This window comes from Crocuta crocuta, unplaced genomic scaffold, assembly GCF_008692635.1.
Source record: "Crocuta crocuta isolate KB4526 unplaced genomic scaffold, BGI_CrCroc_1.0 scaffold216, whole genome shotgun sequence".
Lineage (NCBI taxonomy): Eukaryota > Metazoa > Chordata > Mammalia > Carnivora > Hyaenidae > Crocuta > Crocuta crocuta.
In genome coordinates, this window is record NW_027531504.1 from 2,918,011 (window position 1) to 2,933,570 (window position 15,560).

Below are 15,560 nucleotides of genomic sequence, written 5' to 3' on the forward strand. Positions count from 1 at the left end.
TTCAGCTATTTTTTTTTTAAGTTAACAGATAACTACTGTTCTCATCAGAGAAAATGAGTACTCAAGAAACAACTAGATTCCTTCTTTCATGTCTTCAAGAGAAAATACAGTTTAGCTTTATTCTATAAATTCATAATGGTATAAATGGGAAATAGATATACTTTAAATGATCTTTAAGCTTATAATTTATAAGCCACAGAGTCCCAACACATTAAAAGCCTATACTTCAAGGCATCACCAGATTTAAACCTCGATTCTTTCTTTACTTAGAGGCTACTGCTTGTTGGAGAAAGGTTGTATTTATAGTTTTCCTAATAATAAGAGGTAAACATATAGCAATTTTTGAATGTGAAATTCCCTCCACAAATGTACAAGAAGTTATTGCATAGATAAAGAAGATTATTTCCCTACCTTTTACCTCTAGGACTCAATGTCATCATCATCTATCAACATTTCTGGTGTCTACTTTTGACAGAGCACTTTTTATAGACGCAGAGTAACAATTGACCTTACTTCTTAGTATCCCCAATAGGACTGGAGCCAGATGAAAGAGGTCTAGGGCAACTCCAGACACATAATGTCTGCAAACACCCACATGCCCAGATGTTCATCAGTGAATCATGATTCATACACCCATACAGTCAGTCAGTTCATTTTGGCCCGGTGCTAGCTTCAGAGATAAGGATACAAAAATGGATAACTCCCTGCCTCAAGGAGTTCTACCTACATTTTGGACACAGATAAATATGTATAAAACTAAACTACTGTTTGAAAGGGGGGAAAATCCTACTACAGAGGAGGGTAAAGCTAAGTACATGAGGGCCAAGGAAAGTTTTCTGGATAGGTAGATGATGCTTGAGCTGAATCTCAAAGAATTAGTATTTTTAGCAAAATAGAGTATTGAGGGTGTCACTTCAGACAGAAGATGCTGCCCGTGTTCCTGCTTGGTCTAGAGACAGTAAGGAGAAATGGATGCCCATATTCATGCACTCTCTATCTTTCACTACATCTCTGTCTCTTTGTCTATGTGTCTCTCTCTCTTGTGCATGCATGCTCACTTTCACTCATACACACACATACACACAGAGACAAAGACAGGCAGAGAGAGAGAGGCATTCACTACCTTCCCCATATATTAACTCCAAGAGAATTTATAGAAGAGACACTTCCCAAATTTCTTCCATCCACTCAAGTTCCTTTTCTTTTCTGTAGCTTATGAAAACATTGGCACTTAATTATTTCCTTATATTCAAATATATACCCAGGGAAATTATATATTCCTGGAGAGAAGGAGCCTTAGACCCTTTTACATTTTTATAATGCCTCAGATGATGTGACATATATATTTTGTGCTTAAAAATTCTTATTGAATTAAATAAATAATAACTATTAAAACTATTGTTAAAAGCTGACTCACTACTGGGGATTCACATGAGTACACCTGAAAATTTTAAGTCACTCCAATGTCTGGGGTAATTAAAAATTCTAAACTGACCAAAAATATCCCAGACAATGAGGCTGGGAACATTTTAATAAGCGCCAGAATATTGTTTTTTGTGACTGTTTTCACCTCAACTGCAGTGAAATAGTTCTTAGATTATTCCCTCACTATAAATATAGAAGGTGTAATCAGCAGCTCCAGCCAGGGTTTCAAAGTGGGGTTATGCTTCTCTGTATTCTAAACCTTTCTGAAATCCCTCTTAATGATTCATTCTGGGTATCTCACATCACATGTGCACCATTAACCAGACTGCTCACTGACCATGTGGCATCTGCTCATTTCTGCCTCTCTTGCTCTAGCTCATCACCAAAGCTTGAAGTAGTGCCACCAGGACTTACCAAAAGTGCTCTCAATGCTGTTAATACCCACTGAGGGTGCCAAATCCACTATTAATGACTGCCAAAGGCCGCTTCATAGCTGCAGGTGCCCAACATGTCAAAGGTACTGATGTTTATGCTGCTGGGCTACAATGCCCAGTATCTACCCATCAAAAGCACCTTAGCCAGTGCCAACTGAATGTTCTGCCAGTGCCACTGGAGCCTGCCAATGTGGGCACCACCACCACGTGGCTGGAGCCCAATGGTTGAGGGCACCAATGTCTAAAATATAGCACCATCTCTGCTTGCTGATGAAGTTGCCAGTGCCAATTATGCTGACTCCTTTTGTTCCCAATGTCCCAAAAATGTTTCATGATGCAGCCTTTTTATTGAAGCTTCTTCTCAAGGCTGATCGATTGGAGCTAGGCCAGGGCCTAGTCAGAGAGCCAGATTTTGAAATCCATTCAGAATCACGCATTCCCTATGACACTTAACTATTGTCCTTTGAATCAAATACATATGCATTGGCCACCTTCTTTGAGCAGAAGAGTCTTTTGAGAACTCTGGATTCCTAATTGAAAACAGACCCATGCAAGAGCGGCTCTGCCAGTTATCCATACATTCCCACACATGATAGATGACCACAGTCCTATTTGAACTGAAATCCGTGTCACACGGCTATAGTCATCAAGCTGACAGATTCCCAGTCTATGTTAGAGAACAAGGAACATTTTATTTTGTGTTTCAGAAAATCATACAGAATCTGACTTCTTCTCACCACCTCAAGTCCAGCTCCCTGTCCAAGCCAATGGCCTCTCTCCCTTGCATTACTTCCACAGCTTCCAAGCAGATCTCCTTATTCCTAAGCATGCCTCCCTGTGAACTATTCTCAACAAGCAGCCAGAGTGACTCTACTGAAACAGAAGCTAGACCATGTCATGCTTCTGCTCAGATTCTTGGACTGGCTCCCTGATTCTCTCCAAATGAAAGCCAAAGCTTTCCAAGTCCTTCAGAGCTGTATCTTCTCTGGCCCTGATTACCTCTCTGATTTGCTCCCCCCCTCCTCTCTTCATGTACATGCTCCTCTAACCCCTTAGATTTCCTTGTTATTCTTTGAACAGGTACCATTCTGACTCTTTCCTGAAGGTTTTTGCCTTACCTGTTCCCTCTACTTGGAATCTTCTCCCCCTAGTTGCCAGCACAGCCACTTTACCATCCTTAAACCTTTGTTCAAATCTTGCCTTCTGAGTGGAGCTTCCTCCAACCACCCTGTTTAATTCCACGCCTTCCCTACTCCACAGACACTCCAATACATCCAATCCTCCTACACTACTTTCTCTTGTTTCACAACACATCACTTTTTGATTAATTTCCTTATTTATTATGTGTGTTGATTATTATCTCTCTCCCCCATTAGAAGGTAAGCTCCATAAGGGCTGGCACTTTTGTTCACTGATGCATCTGGAACAGTACCTAGAATATATGCTCTAAGTATGGATGCTCTAAGTATCTAAGTGAATAAATAAATGAATAGATGAGTGGATGGATGGATGGATGGACAGATGGATGAATGTGTGGTAGGTCCCCGATTTTGTAATTCCCGTACTAATTTTTGGCCACAATGTGAATTATATCCTTTGTACTTCCTTACCCAGGCAGAACATAAGTTACTCATTTGTATACTGCTAACTTTGGTTTTATGGCACATTTATCTGTTTGAAGTACTTCAGTGGGTGATGTTATTATGCATATGCCTGGAGGCTCTGAGAAAGGATATGGTTTTTAAATACCAAATAAATAGAATTGGCATTCAGAACATTCATCATTTTCTGAAGACTCAAGTTTGGAGAATTTTTTTTTGTTGAGACTAATAACATACAGTTTTCCTGACTGATAGTAGCATTTTAAAGTTCTGTTTTAAGAGGAAAGCAGTGTGCTACATAACCATTGAATGTCTACATGAATGTCAGAAGATGTGTACCATCAGATGAAAAAAAATGATCCTGTATCTTTTTCGAAATATAACTCATATCACTGGTGGAGCTTGAAAATGTGAATGATGGTGAGCATTGTTCAGCACCTTACTCTAGTTGCAGTAAATCTCCTTCATCTTTAATCTGAGCTCTTGTTTCATAGAAGAGCTTTGCAGCAAGGAAATACATCAAAATAAATAGTAATGTTTAACCAAAGTATCTAGGGTCAAAATTATCTCCATGAAGATTTTAGAAATGAAAAGATGTTTAAAAAATTAAAAAACATGTCCTTTCACCGAATTTTTAAAAAAAGCTTTTACAGAAAACTTCAGAGTTAAGTACAATAAAACAATTCAATAATATTATTCAACTCCAGTGATCATGTTTATGGTGTACTGAGTGGTGGCTCTGTTAGTCTCTTCACCACAATCCCACAGATCTTATCTGGCAGATAATCGCCAGGTTGTCGGTGAAGCTGCTGATAGCAGTTACTCCATGTGTGCAGTGATGCAGGTGACGAGGCCAATCTCTGGCTGGCCATACGCTCACACTGCCTGCAAAGCGATAAAGAGACAGTTGTGTAGTTGTTGCTATTGTTGCCATTTTTTTCCTACCATGATTTATAGAGCTTCTGTGTTTGGGCAGCTTCACTTCTTTAACTTGTGGTCATCCCAGTGACTTTGATCAAAAGGGGTACCTGTAGTGGTGCCTGGGTGGCTCAGTCAGATAATCGTTCAACTTTGGCTGAGGTCATGATATCAAAGTTCGTGAGTTTGAGCCCCACGTCGGGCTCTGTGCTGATAGCTCAGAGCCTGGAGCCTGCTTCAGATTCTGTGCCTCCCTCTCTCTCTCTGCTTCTCCTCCATTTGTGCTCTTATCTTTCTCTCTCAAAAATAAATAAACATTATTTTTTTAAAAAAGGGGTGCCACCTAACCCTGATTGCTAGAGGTAGGACTAGTCTGGCCAATAACATCACCCCCTGAAGTTCACCAGCCTACTGTTCTGTGCTACAGGATGTTGATCACCCCTGTGTCTTGAAAGCATTTCTTAAGAATGCATACTTTGTTGTTGATTGCTTTACTTCCAGTTTAGTACACAGTCTAAAGCTTGTCAAAATAAGGGAGACCTCAGGCCCTCTCTAGGAGAGACTTCAGTTTGTTTCTTTTATCCCTGAGATAGAAATCACAGGGTGTTAAGAGACCATCCAAAGCACTTTACTTTACCTTTACTCCCCCAAAATGTAGTGCAAAGTAATATCCAGATATTACTCCTTCACTGCTCCTGCCCTGTACCTAAAGCAGGGAGTCTTCACTTGTCTGAACACTCAAGAGACCCCATGTTGGCAAGGCTCAGTTGCTGATGGGAAAAAAATACAAACATTACCATTATGTGCAATTCTAAGTCCTTAATGGCATCCAAACACAATTTGCTTACCTCTGAGGGTTTAAGTTTCTTCCTATTCTTTTACAGAAATGGTATCCATAACAGAGTCTGATTCTAAATAAAAGGACTGCAAGCCACAGATTTGTACATGTTACATGTCTCCCTCCCCTGCTGCATATGTATAACCAGAGACCTATCACACCTCATTTTCTAACAGTAGTCACAGTGTTTTAATCCTTTTGGTTCCCACAGAAGGAATCTCATGACATCGGGTACCCAGAGTCTCAGACTCCGTAAAGGATGTTTTCCCAAAGATCACCTAAAACTCCTCACAAATGAGATAATGTATGTGAGATCACTTTGACATCTTCAAAGTCTTGTATAATTGTTAGGTGACATTCTTACCATTAATAGTCCTATCCATTTTGCAGACGTGTCTCTCACAGCAAAGTTGAACTGTAATAGCACTTAGATGGTGATGGATAGACTTTTTTTTTCTGGGTCAGTGGTCAGTGGATCTGCCTTTCTCTTTCATGTTCAGTCAGTCTTTTAAGAGCCACTGATGAAACAGCACAGTGATGTCTAAGCCCAGGTCTCAAAGCCTACAGGAGATCTGATCCTCACACTACTTGATGGACCTGCATTTGGACTAGGCAGCACACAGCTACTAACACTGCTTGTCCTGGTTTATTTTCGGGGCTGCTGTTAGTCCGAGTCTTGGGTAGCAGCAGGACAGAGCAGAAGAGGCTAGAACAAGGAACAAGAATAGAGTGAAGCACCGGACAGCATCAGCTGTCTGTATCACAAAAGTCCTATCAGGGAAACTGGGAGCACAGAGTACATCCAGGTGGGAAAAGAGAAGCCATGGTCCATTGCAGCTTCATAGGCAAGTTTAAGTCACTGAGCCAGGTCCATCAGGGCTGTTGCAACCAGTAGGTTTACATAAATGATGGTTAGGTTTGTGTGTTTGTATCCAGGGATGGCTGCCCCTGCCCATGGGAGGAACTTTACTAGTATTTCACATACAAAGATCCAGCTCTCACGAAGTCCAAGCCCTAACAACTGTTTTAATACAAAGATTATTAACCCCCAAAGTTACTCCAGCTATGCCTCTCATCCTATAATATCCAAGAAAGGCCAGCAAAATACCAAAGGAAAAGACAAGCCCTCTATATCGTCTCAATCTCCATAGTACCCTTAGACTCATATTCCCTTGTATTCCAGAACTTCCTCAACCCCAAGTCCTCATTTCTCAGTTTTTTCCAATTCCTTTTCCTTGTGCTTTCTCAAACCTTCCATCTCGTTGCTTCCCTTTCCATGCAAACTCCATTTATATAATCCAAATAGCTCTGCTTGCACTTTCTACTTTCTCATCGCTATATACTATACCTCAACCCAAGGCAGCGTAGCCTCAGGCTAGATGAACCCTTCTCTGTCCTCATCTTAGTAGACCTCTCTGCAGCATTCCATCACTGCTGACTACACCTTCTTTGAAACTAAATTTCCCCTATTTCCCTTCTTATCTTGACTATTCCTTTTTTGGTCTCCTGGGTATAATTCTTATCTTTCACTTTGCAAGTGTTGGTTTGTCCTCACACCACTTCTCTTCTCACACTACACACGCTCTGCAGTCTCATCCATGCATGATTTCAGCTCCCACTTACGATAAAAATAACTAAGATTTATTGAGTGCTTCTGTGTGCCAAGTACGGTGCTAAACTCTGCTTGCATTGTTTCGCTGAATGCCTATCACTGCCCCCAGAGGTAGATGTTAATTTTATCTCTCACATTACTAATCAGAAAACGGATGCTAGGAAAGATTGAGTAGCTTATTCAAAGTCATACAGCTAATAAGTGGAGGAGCCAAGACACCCACCTATAGACTTCTCCCCCAAATTTAAAGCATAATTCCAAAGCACCTATAATTTCTCATATCTCAAAATCATGCATGTCACCTCAGTCTATTTTCTCTTCTTTCTCAGCTAGTAACATCACCATATACTCAGATACAAGGTGTCAAAGCTAGATACTTGAGGTTTTCCCACAATCCCCCCCTCTTATCTCTTGCATAGTTTATCACAAAGGGATGACAGTGTGATTGACAAAAAGATGCCAACAAATGCAGTAAAAGCAAATGAGGTTTCTTTTAATAGCAACAGATGTGAAAATTAATGGCTTCACAAAACAAGAAACAGTACAACATACTGTCAAATGGAAGTAAAGGCTTCCTTAAATGTTATGTATGAAATTTCCTTATTTTCAATTCTGTCTGTATTAGAGGAAAGGCTAAGCCGCTAGAATAGAAACCTCCATAATGTAGTGGTTTAAAGAATAGAACATTTACTTCTCCCACGTAACAATCTTGAAGTAAGCAGTCCAGGTTTACAAGTTGGCTCTGCTTTATGCAATTCTGGAAGGACCCAGGACCTTCCATCTGTTGCTCCGTCATCATCTGAAGCACTGCTACTCAAAGTATGGTCCGTGGACTGACAGCATTAGCATTACCGGAAGCTTGCTAGAAATACTAGAATGCTAGAATCTCAAATTTTCCATCCAACCTATTGAATTAGAACCTGCATGTTAACAAGATCTCCCACATGATTCTTTTGTACATTAAGGCTTAAGAAACATTTTCCAAACTCTGGGATATTATCTTGCCTGGGTAGTCAAAGCTGGGCTGCAAACACTTATGTTCCAGCTCACGGGAAGACCAAAAAAAAAAAAGGGGGGGGGGCAACTCTAGAGAATGGAACCTATCTTTGAGATTGAAGGTGATTGAAGGTGACCTGGAAGCTTCTTTCACTGCTAACTCCAATTTCTGTTCCAGCTTATGCTTTCCCCACACTTTTGGGATACAATGAGTTGAATCAGATGGCCTCGTTGTGACCCTTTGTTAGGAATGACTACTGCCTGCCCACCATTCTGCCTCTCAGATTACACACTGTGCCTAACTCCCATTCACATTCAGCAGTTCTGCAGGCCTGACAGCTGCCGGGGTTGTCTCTGTCTAGCTCTGGACTGCCAGATGTTCCTGCTGGGAGAAGAGTCACAGTGCTCCTTGTGGATGCTGCTGACGACTCCTGAAACAAGTATGGATACCACCTGACCTTTAGGCTAAATGTCCTATGTTGTCTTTTTTTTTCCCCCTAGTTTTGCCTTTGGGCTTCTTTTTTCTTTACTGGATAAATAAGTCTGACACTAATTTGATATCAACTTACAAGATATAGAATTGCAAGATTTAGGAATAGAGATTATTGGCCCAACACCATCATTTTACAGATGAGAACGCTGAAGCTTGGAGAGGTGAGGTAATTTGCCCTCAGTTACACAGCTTGTTAATAGTAGGTTTGAGATGCTGGGCTATGGAAATAAAGCCCAGTGCATTTTGTAACACAACATACTACCTGGAATTGGATCTTGGTTTATAACCATTTTAAGTATTTATGCAACAGTAATGTTAGGCATAAATATAGCCCTCATAATATGTAGTACAAAATACAAATCTTTACAAGTGGATTCCATGCCACTAAAATTAATTTGTCACTTAATCTTCATGTGATCATTAAATCACTTAATTTAAAAAACATTTGGCAAATGCCTGCCATGTATGAGATGCTCCACTGGGCACATAAAAGACGCAAAGATGGCTAAGACCTAGTGTCTTCATCAAAAGGGTGACAGCTAATGAAGAAGATGGATACTCACATCTCTAGCTATAATAGAATTATATGAAAATTACTGCAAAAATCTCGGGGAAGATATGATTAATTTTGACTTGGGAGTAGGAGTAGCATTGGAGAAGGCTTCACAAAAGAAGCAATATTTAAATAAGACCTTTAAGAATGGATAGAATTTCAACAAGAGAACAGAGGAGAAAAAGTATTCCTGGCAGAGGGAATGGCTTGGGCAAAGGTACAGAGGTGTGCGAGTTATAACATGGATTATGTCCCCAGAAATCATACTCCTAAGATCCAGACTTACTATTTTGGATTAGTGAGGATGCAGGACATAGATGTTTACTAGATGGCAGCCAGAAAGCTTGGGAAGGATGTTAATGTTAACTCAGCTCTGCATCCCTGGTCTTTCTCAGTCTCTTGGAGACCCCTTTGGACTTATAAATTAAAGAGTATGGATCACTTCATGTGTCACCTTGGCTAGGCCATGATACCCAGATGTTTGGTCAAACTCCAGCCTAGATGTCAGCATGAAAGGATTTGTTAGGTGAAATTAACATTTAAAGCAGTAGGCTCTGAGTAAAGCAGACTGCCCTCTGTTATATGGATGGACTGCATCCAATCAGCTGAGTGCCTTACAAGAACAAGACCGAGGTCTTCCACAGAAAAAGAGGGAATTCTGCTTCCAGACTGCTTTCAGGCTTAGGCTGCAACATCAGCTCTTCCCTGGGTCTCCAACCTGCCAACCTGCCCTGCAGATCTCAGACTTGCCAGATTTCGAACTTGTGCATGCATGTATACACATCCTGTTAGCTCTATTTCTCTGGAGAACCCTAACTCATATAAATACCAGGGATTTTGAAATTAAAAGATGACTCTATTAGTCAGTTTTCCGTTACATGTCAAAATTTCAAAGCTTTACAGCAATGAAAAATATATTTATTTTTCTTACTCTTGAGATAGTTCATTTAACTTCAACCTGATTTGCCCAAAGTCCAGTGATCCAGGGTAGACTCCAAGCTTTGGGTTACATTTAGGTTTGTTCCGTAAGTCTTCATCTTTCTCGTGGGACCAGTAGTTATGTGACTGCTCCGCCACTTGTTATTCTTATAATAGAGCATAAAAACACACTTGGAGGAATAGATCACAGAAGTACAGAGCCTTACCTATAAATTGCCACACCGATACTTCTACCTGTACCATTGGCCAAGCAAGTACGTGGCCAACATCACTGGGTGGAGAAGTAACTCCAATCACAGTGGATACAACACAGAGGCATAATTCTAATACAGGGCACAAAGGCACAATTCCAAGGAAGAAAGTGAGGAATTGTAAATGACAATTCAGTCTACTTGAGTGACCTTATTAGATGTATTTCTGAAAAGTAGCTGTCTGGTGGGGAAAGGCAGAGTATAAAGAGATTAGCAGGCATAAATCCTTTTTAAAACAAGATGGAAAAGGAATGAAGTAAGAGAAAGAGGGATGAAAGAGGAAAGAAGAATCTTGATTAGAAGTTGATTAGCAGCTAAAAGACTCAATGTAATGCAGTTTCAAAGCCTAGGCTAAATAAACAAATAAAAATAAGCATGAGCCTAATTTAGACCAGTAGTGAGGGAAGAAAACTGAGCTATTGAAGACATTATATTCAAAGTACTGTGCTAAGCAATTTACATGCCCTATATCATATAATCTTTACAACAACACTGGAAGTAGATATTATTGTCAGGTTCCAAAGTCCACTTTGAAAGTAGGGAACTGAAATCAAATTTATGAAACTTGTTGCCTAATGAAATATGATAGTAAAACAGAAAGAAAAAAGTAAGATGACTCCAAAGCATCTATTTGGGAAATGATGTAATACTTTCCCACTAAGATTGGAAACATAGAGGGATGGCCAGTTTGTGAGCTTAAGTAGATACATTTTTGACTTGTGTTAGTGTGATAGCTATAGGCCATCTATGTGAGGAATCTTACAAATGTTTGGAAATTTGTATCTTAAAGCTAAAGAAGAGAAACCAATCCTGGAGAGACACAATAGAAATAGAAGCCAAAGCATTCCAAGCATGGAAAATAATGTTAGCAAAAATGCAAAAGTGTCTTGCACATACCGTCATGTTCATGGCATACCTAGCAACTTAGCACACTAGTTAGGGTACACATGACAGAGGAGTATGGGGATAATTTGTGCCTGATTGCACTTGTCCTGGAATTCTGGAACAGGACATTTGGACTTTTACCGTAGGTAAAACCACCATAGGTTTTTGTGCAAGCGCTGACTTAAAAGCCTGGCTTTTTGGAAAACTGATGCAGCAGCATGATATAAGCTGGACGAAAAGTGGGAGGCCACGTGGAAGCCTCTTGCATTAGTTTTTGTAAGCACTAACAAGAGCCTAAACAGGGTAGTGACAGTAGGAACAGAAACGAAGGAACAGATGGAAGAATTGCTTCTAAAGAAATTATTGTGCAGCACAGTAACCATTCTGCATACCATTAAATACGTGTCAAGTTAATTTTGTAACTTCATTTGGCTCTAATGCTTTCCTCTCTTCAGGTATGCAGAGCCTTCATAGTTTGTTGGTCATCTGTTTATATACTTTCTAATTAAGAGTTATAATTTCCCTGAGGGAGAGACTATGACTGTTTTGTTCTGTACTGTTCCACAACATTTATGAGAACACACACTGACTAAATATTTATTGAGTCAGTGGCTGGATCAACACTGCCCCTGTACACGTCAGCATGTTCATCTCCAGGTTCTCTTCGCTCTCACTCTCTACCTTTTCCCATCCTCCCACCAAATACGTTCCTGCCTCTCACCTCCTTAAGGTTTCTCAGGGAGAACTTGTCTTACAGGAGTAACCAGATTACTTAGCAGACTGCATTTAGTCAGATACTGATATGATTTCTTTTCCAATCCTGCCTTCAACCAAGTTCAACTGCTTCTCTCTTCACTATTTTTAATGTCATTCAGTCATATCCAATAACTTTCCAGTCATGTAAAATATTGAAAACTCAGTTCCAATCCATTTAAGCCTCTAATATCATTCCCTTTGACCTTCCCCCTCCCAAGTTTAGGCTTCCCCCAAAAAACTGGTACCTCTCTCTTTTCTGATTCTAAACTTCCTGCCACTGGGGCAAGAAGGAGGAATTAGGGAGGAAACCAAACCTTTTTATACGAATAGGGTTTGCTTTGAAGAGTTCTAGTGATATCCCACCACTACTCTTTGGCCAACTCTGACCATCAGCCAACCTCTGTGTAGCAGATGACAAATAGTACTCTCTCAAAGGAGTAGTGTGTCTGTGTGTGTGTGTGTGTGTGTGTGTGTGTGTGCGCGCGCGCGCACGTGTATGCATGTGCTATGCATGCACACATGGGCACACAGAGTTCTCCGGTATGGGACATCTGAGTCTTCCCCATATTGATTCAAGACTCCCTAAGCTTGTCCCCTGTATCTGCTACTGGGGTCATCAGGTTCTGGATGGCTAACAATAAGACCTTTGTTGTTAATTTCAACTCCAATGAGCCTCTCTTCCTTCCTTCTTGCCCTTTCTCTAGTTATTTTACTCTGTCAACTGCGAGAGTCAGTGAGTTTCCTGAGGCTGCAATGAGCAATCAGGATTGTAGCACTGGGTCAACCACCTCTTAATAAGTCCAGGAGATTTTCCCTAGCCCCAATGTATTTGTGATTCTATAGAGTATGAGGTACTTAACACCTTTGTGCCTCTGCTTTGGATCCTAATCTTCAATTGTACACATATACAACATTCAGTTATTTACAACTGCCACTAAACTTCATTTTATAAACCCTGAGTTGTCATTTACATTTGTAGCTACTGCATAATAAACATTGTGTTAAGTGTTACTGAACAAACATTCAATGAGTAGTTAAACTGGGTCAGTCCAATGTACAAGTAACATACAAAAGCCTGATGTAGTTCAGACCCTAATTCAAATGATGAGTTATACCATAACTCCCAATAGAGGACAGTTAAACCTCCAAATGGAAAATAGATTGGGAACAATAGGAAAGAAGAAAGGAGAAAAAGTAATTTACAAATGAAGGAGTAAATATAATCCCAGGAGAATAAAAGAGAGAGAAAAGGGCAGAAAAAAATCCTTAAAATTATGATTGCCTTGACCTTTGATTGAGCCAGAAGGGGAAAAAAGCTACAAATTCTATTTGGCAGATATGTGGGGAATTTAAACTTGGACTGTACATTAGGTAATATAACTATCAATGTTAAATTTCTTGAGTGTGATGCTACTATGGCTATGCAGGAACATGTCATTATTCTTGGAAGATGCATGCTGGAACATCAAGGGGTTTTCAATATGCCTGCAAATGGTTTTAGGGAAAAAAAAAAACATCTTTCCAATGGTTCACCTAAAACAAAAAGTGTGTTGTATGCATGTGAATGAGGAAGTGGGTATAGAGAAAAAGGTAGAAATCAAATGTGACAAAAGGTTAACCTTAGGTGAATCTGAGTCCAGAGTATTCTGGAAGACACAGAGAAACTCCTCCAGGCTCTCTCATCAAGGAAGGACTTGCCCAGAAGCAGGGGAGTGGTCAGCAGACAGCCTCCAGCTATCAGCATCTGCAGGGTCTGCCTCTGCTACAGAGAGCAGCACGCTAGAGTCATGCTTCTCCCATGGCAGCCACATCCAGCAACGAAGAGTGATGGGGCACAAAGGCCCAGTCATGCTGCCCAGCACGGGACCTCCAATAACATGACCTTTGCCAGAGCTCCCCACTGGGTTCACAGAAGCATCGCCACAACACATCACAATCCGTCTCCTCTTCTGCACAACCCTGCTTCTCATCCCTCCTTCACAGGTGTTGATCCCTCATGAACACCTTGAATCCAAAAAAACAAATGGAAGAATAAGAAGAATCTCCAAAATGAGAATGCTGCATAGTGACAGAAAGGCTACCATGTTTAGGATTAAAATCAGAATCCCTGACAGCCAGACTAATCTTTTCTCTGCTCACAAATCAGAATCATCTAGATTTCCATTGATATTTATCTCCTTGAATCTAAAGAGATAGGACTATCCATGTATTTTGCCCAGTTTTGCTATTCCCATCATGAATTTCACTGAAGGATCACATCTGGTTGATGAAGCATCACCTGTCTGTAAGAACTGAAGTAAGAGATACACGGCATGGCATACAGAGCAACGCTAAGACTTAGAAGTGAGTTACTTCAAAATCCAAGAACCACAAATTCAACTAAAATTCCAAATAAAAGCTAAAAGACTAGAATAATCATACAAAATTTTAAACCCAGAAGTTTCTCTTGCTTAAATTACTTTCACACTCCAATTTAAACTGAGAAACATTATGCTGCTGTCACACTTCTTTGTTCTCCTAAAGAAAAAAAAAAATCTGTATATAGCTGACAAAAAATAGGAACCTGTCTGCCAGCAAGTTCTCTATTCATGTCTAACATACTGTAGAGTCTATGCAGAACACATGGTCTTTAAACACCCAAAAGCCCCTTCTTCACTGCTTCACACGGCAGTATGTTTCTCGAGCGTATTTGCACTACCTATAATACATGTCTTGCATAAGCATGAATTCCTTTGGATGTTTAAGTCGTGCGTCGTTTTCACATGCTTTGATGTTGTACATATGAGAATTATCATCTACACTTTGGGAACACAGTTTCTTGCGGCTTCAGCATTGAATTTAATACTGCTCAACTGACATAATTTTAAATTCCATCCAACAGAATGTCAATAATGTTTATAACAGAAGCTTGACATATTTTGTTTTCTCAAATATGGAGTGGATATAGCAACTAAATTGGAAATTTCTGGGTGCATTTGTGAAAACTAATTCAGCGTGAAAATTATTAATGACTTAGAGTTGTACATAAAGTATTTTGGTTTTCCTTATTTTCTTATCCAAAAAGATCTGTTGCTTCATATCAAATGAACTTCCAAGTGCCAAAATCTATTGTTTGACAGAACACAAAGTAATCCTAATCCTAATGTGATTTTTTAAATTACAGATGAGACCCATTGGCCATGATGGCTATCATCCCACTTCTGTCGCTGAGTGGCTGGATTCCATTGAACTAGGTGATTACACCAAAGCCTTTCTAATCAATGGCTACACATCGATGGACCTGTTGAAAAAAATCTGGGAGGTTGAACTTATTAACGTAAGTTGGTCTCTTAAAGACACCTTCTCCATTCAATCTTTGTACTGAAATTCCTATTGTAGGTGGGTAATTTTTTCTTTCTTTGTTACTGTTTGGACATTCATTAAGAATTCACAGATATGCCTTCTGCTTTAAATATATGTCTGTCTTGGTTCCAGTCAAGCTTCACAGTCACTGTCTTTTAAAGTTTTGAGGTGGGGAATTAAGAGGACTTTCGGGGTGTTTTGCATTATCCATAAAGCTTCCTAAGCATTTTGAGGCTTTCCATTTTAGAAAATTTAGTCATTTTAAGATATGGACATGATCACAAATAGGCTCCCATCCTGATCTCGCTCATAATTCATTGTTAAAGATTAGAGTTATCATTTTTAGTTTTGTTTCTTTATTATGTTTCCTTGTCTCTATTCCTTGACTGCATATATAAACCCCATTCTTCTTGAAGACACTGCTTTCATTCTTGTTAAATAAGCTGCTATACTATAAAAATTTTATTTTCCAGAGCTTGTATCTAATCTTAAGTTGTCTCTGTTTTATTTATATACT

At 39.8% G+C, this 15,560-nt stretch overlaps 1 protein-coding gene across 8 annotated transcripts in view; it reads left to right on the forward strand.

The window, feature by feature from the left end:
• ANKS1B (ankyrin repeat and sterile alpha motif domain containing 1B) overlaps nucleotides 1–15,560 on the forward strand; it is a 1,065,677-nt gene that overhangs the window by 765,042 nt on the left and 285,075 nt on the right. For all 8 annotated transcript variants that reach the window (XM_077772139.1, XM_077772140.1, XM_077772141.1 and 5 more), the window contains one exon: nucleotides 14,865–15,017. In XM_077772139.1, coding sequence (XP_077628265.1) covers nucleotides 14,865–15,017 — 153 coding nt within the window. The remainder of the gene's footprint in view (nucleotides 1–14,864; nucleotides 15,018–15,560) is intronic.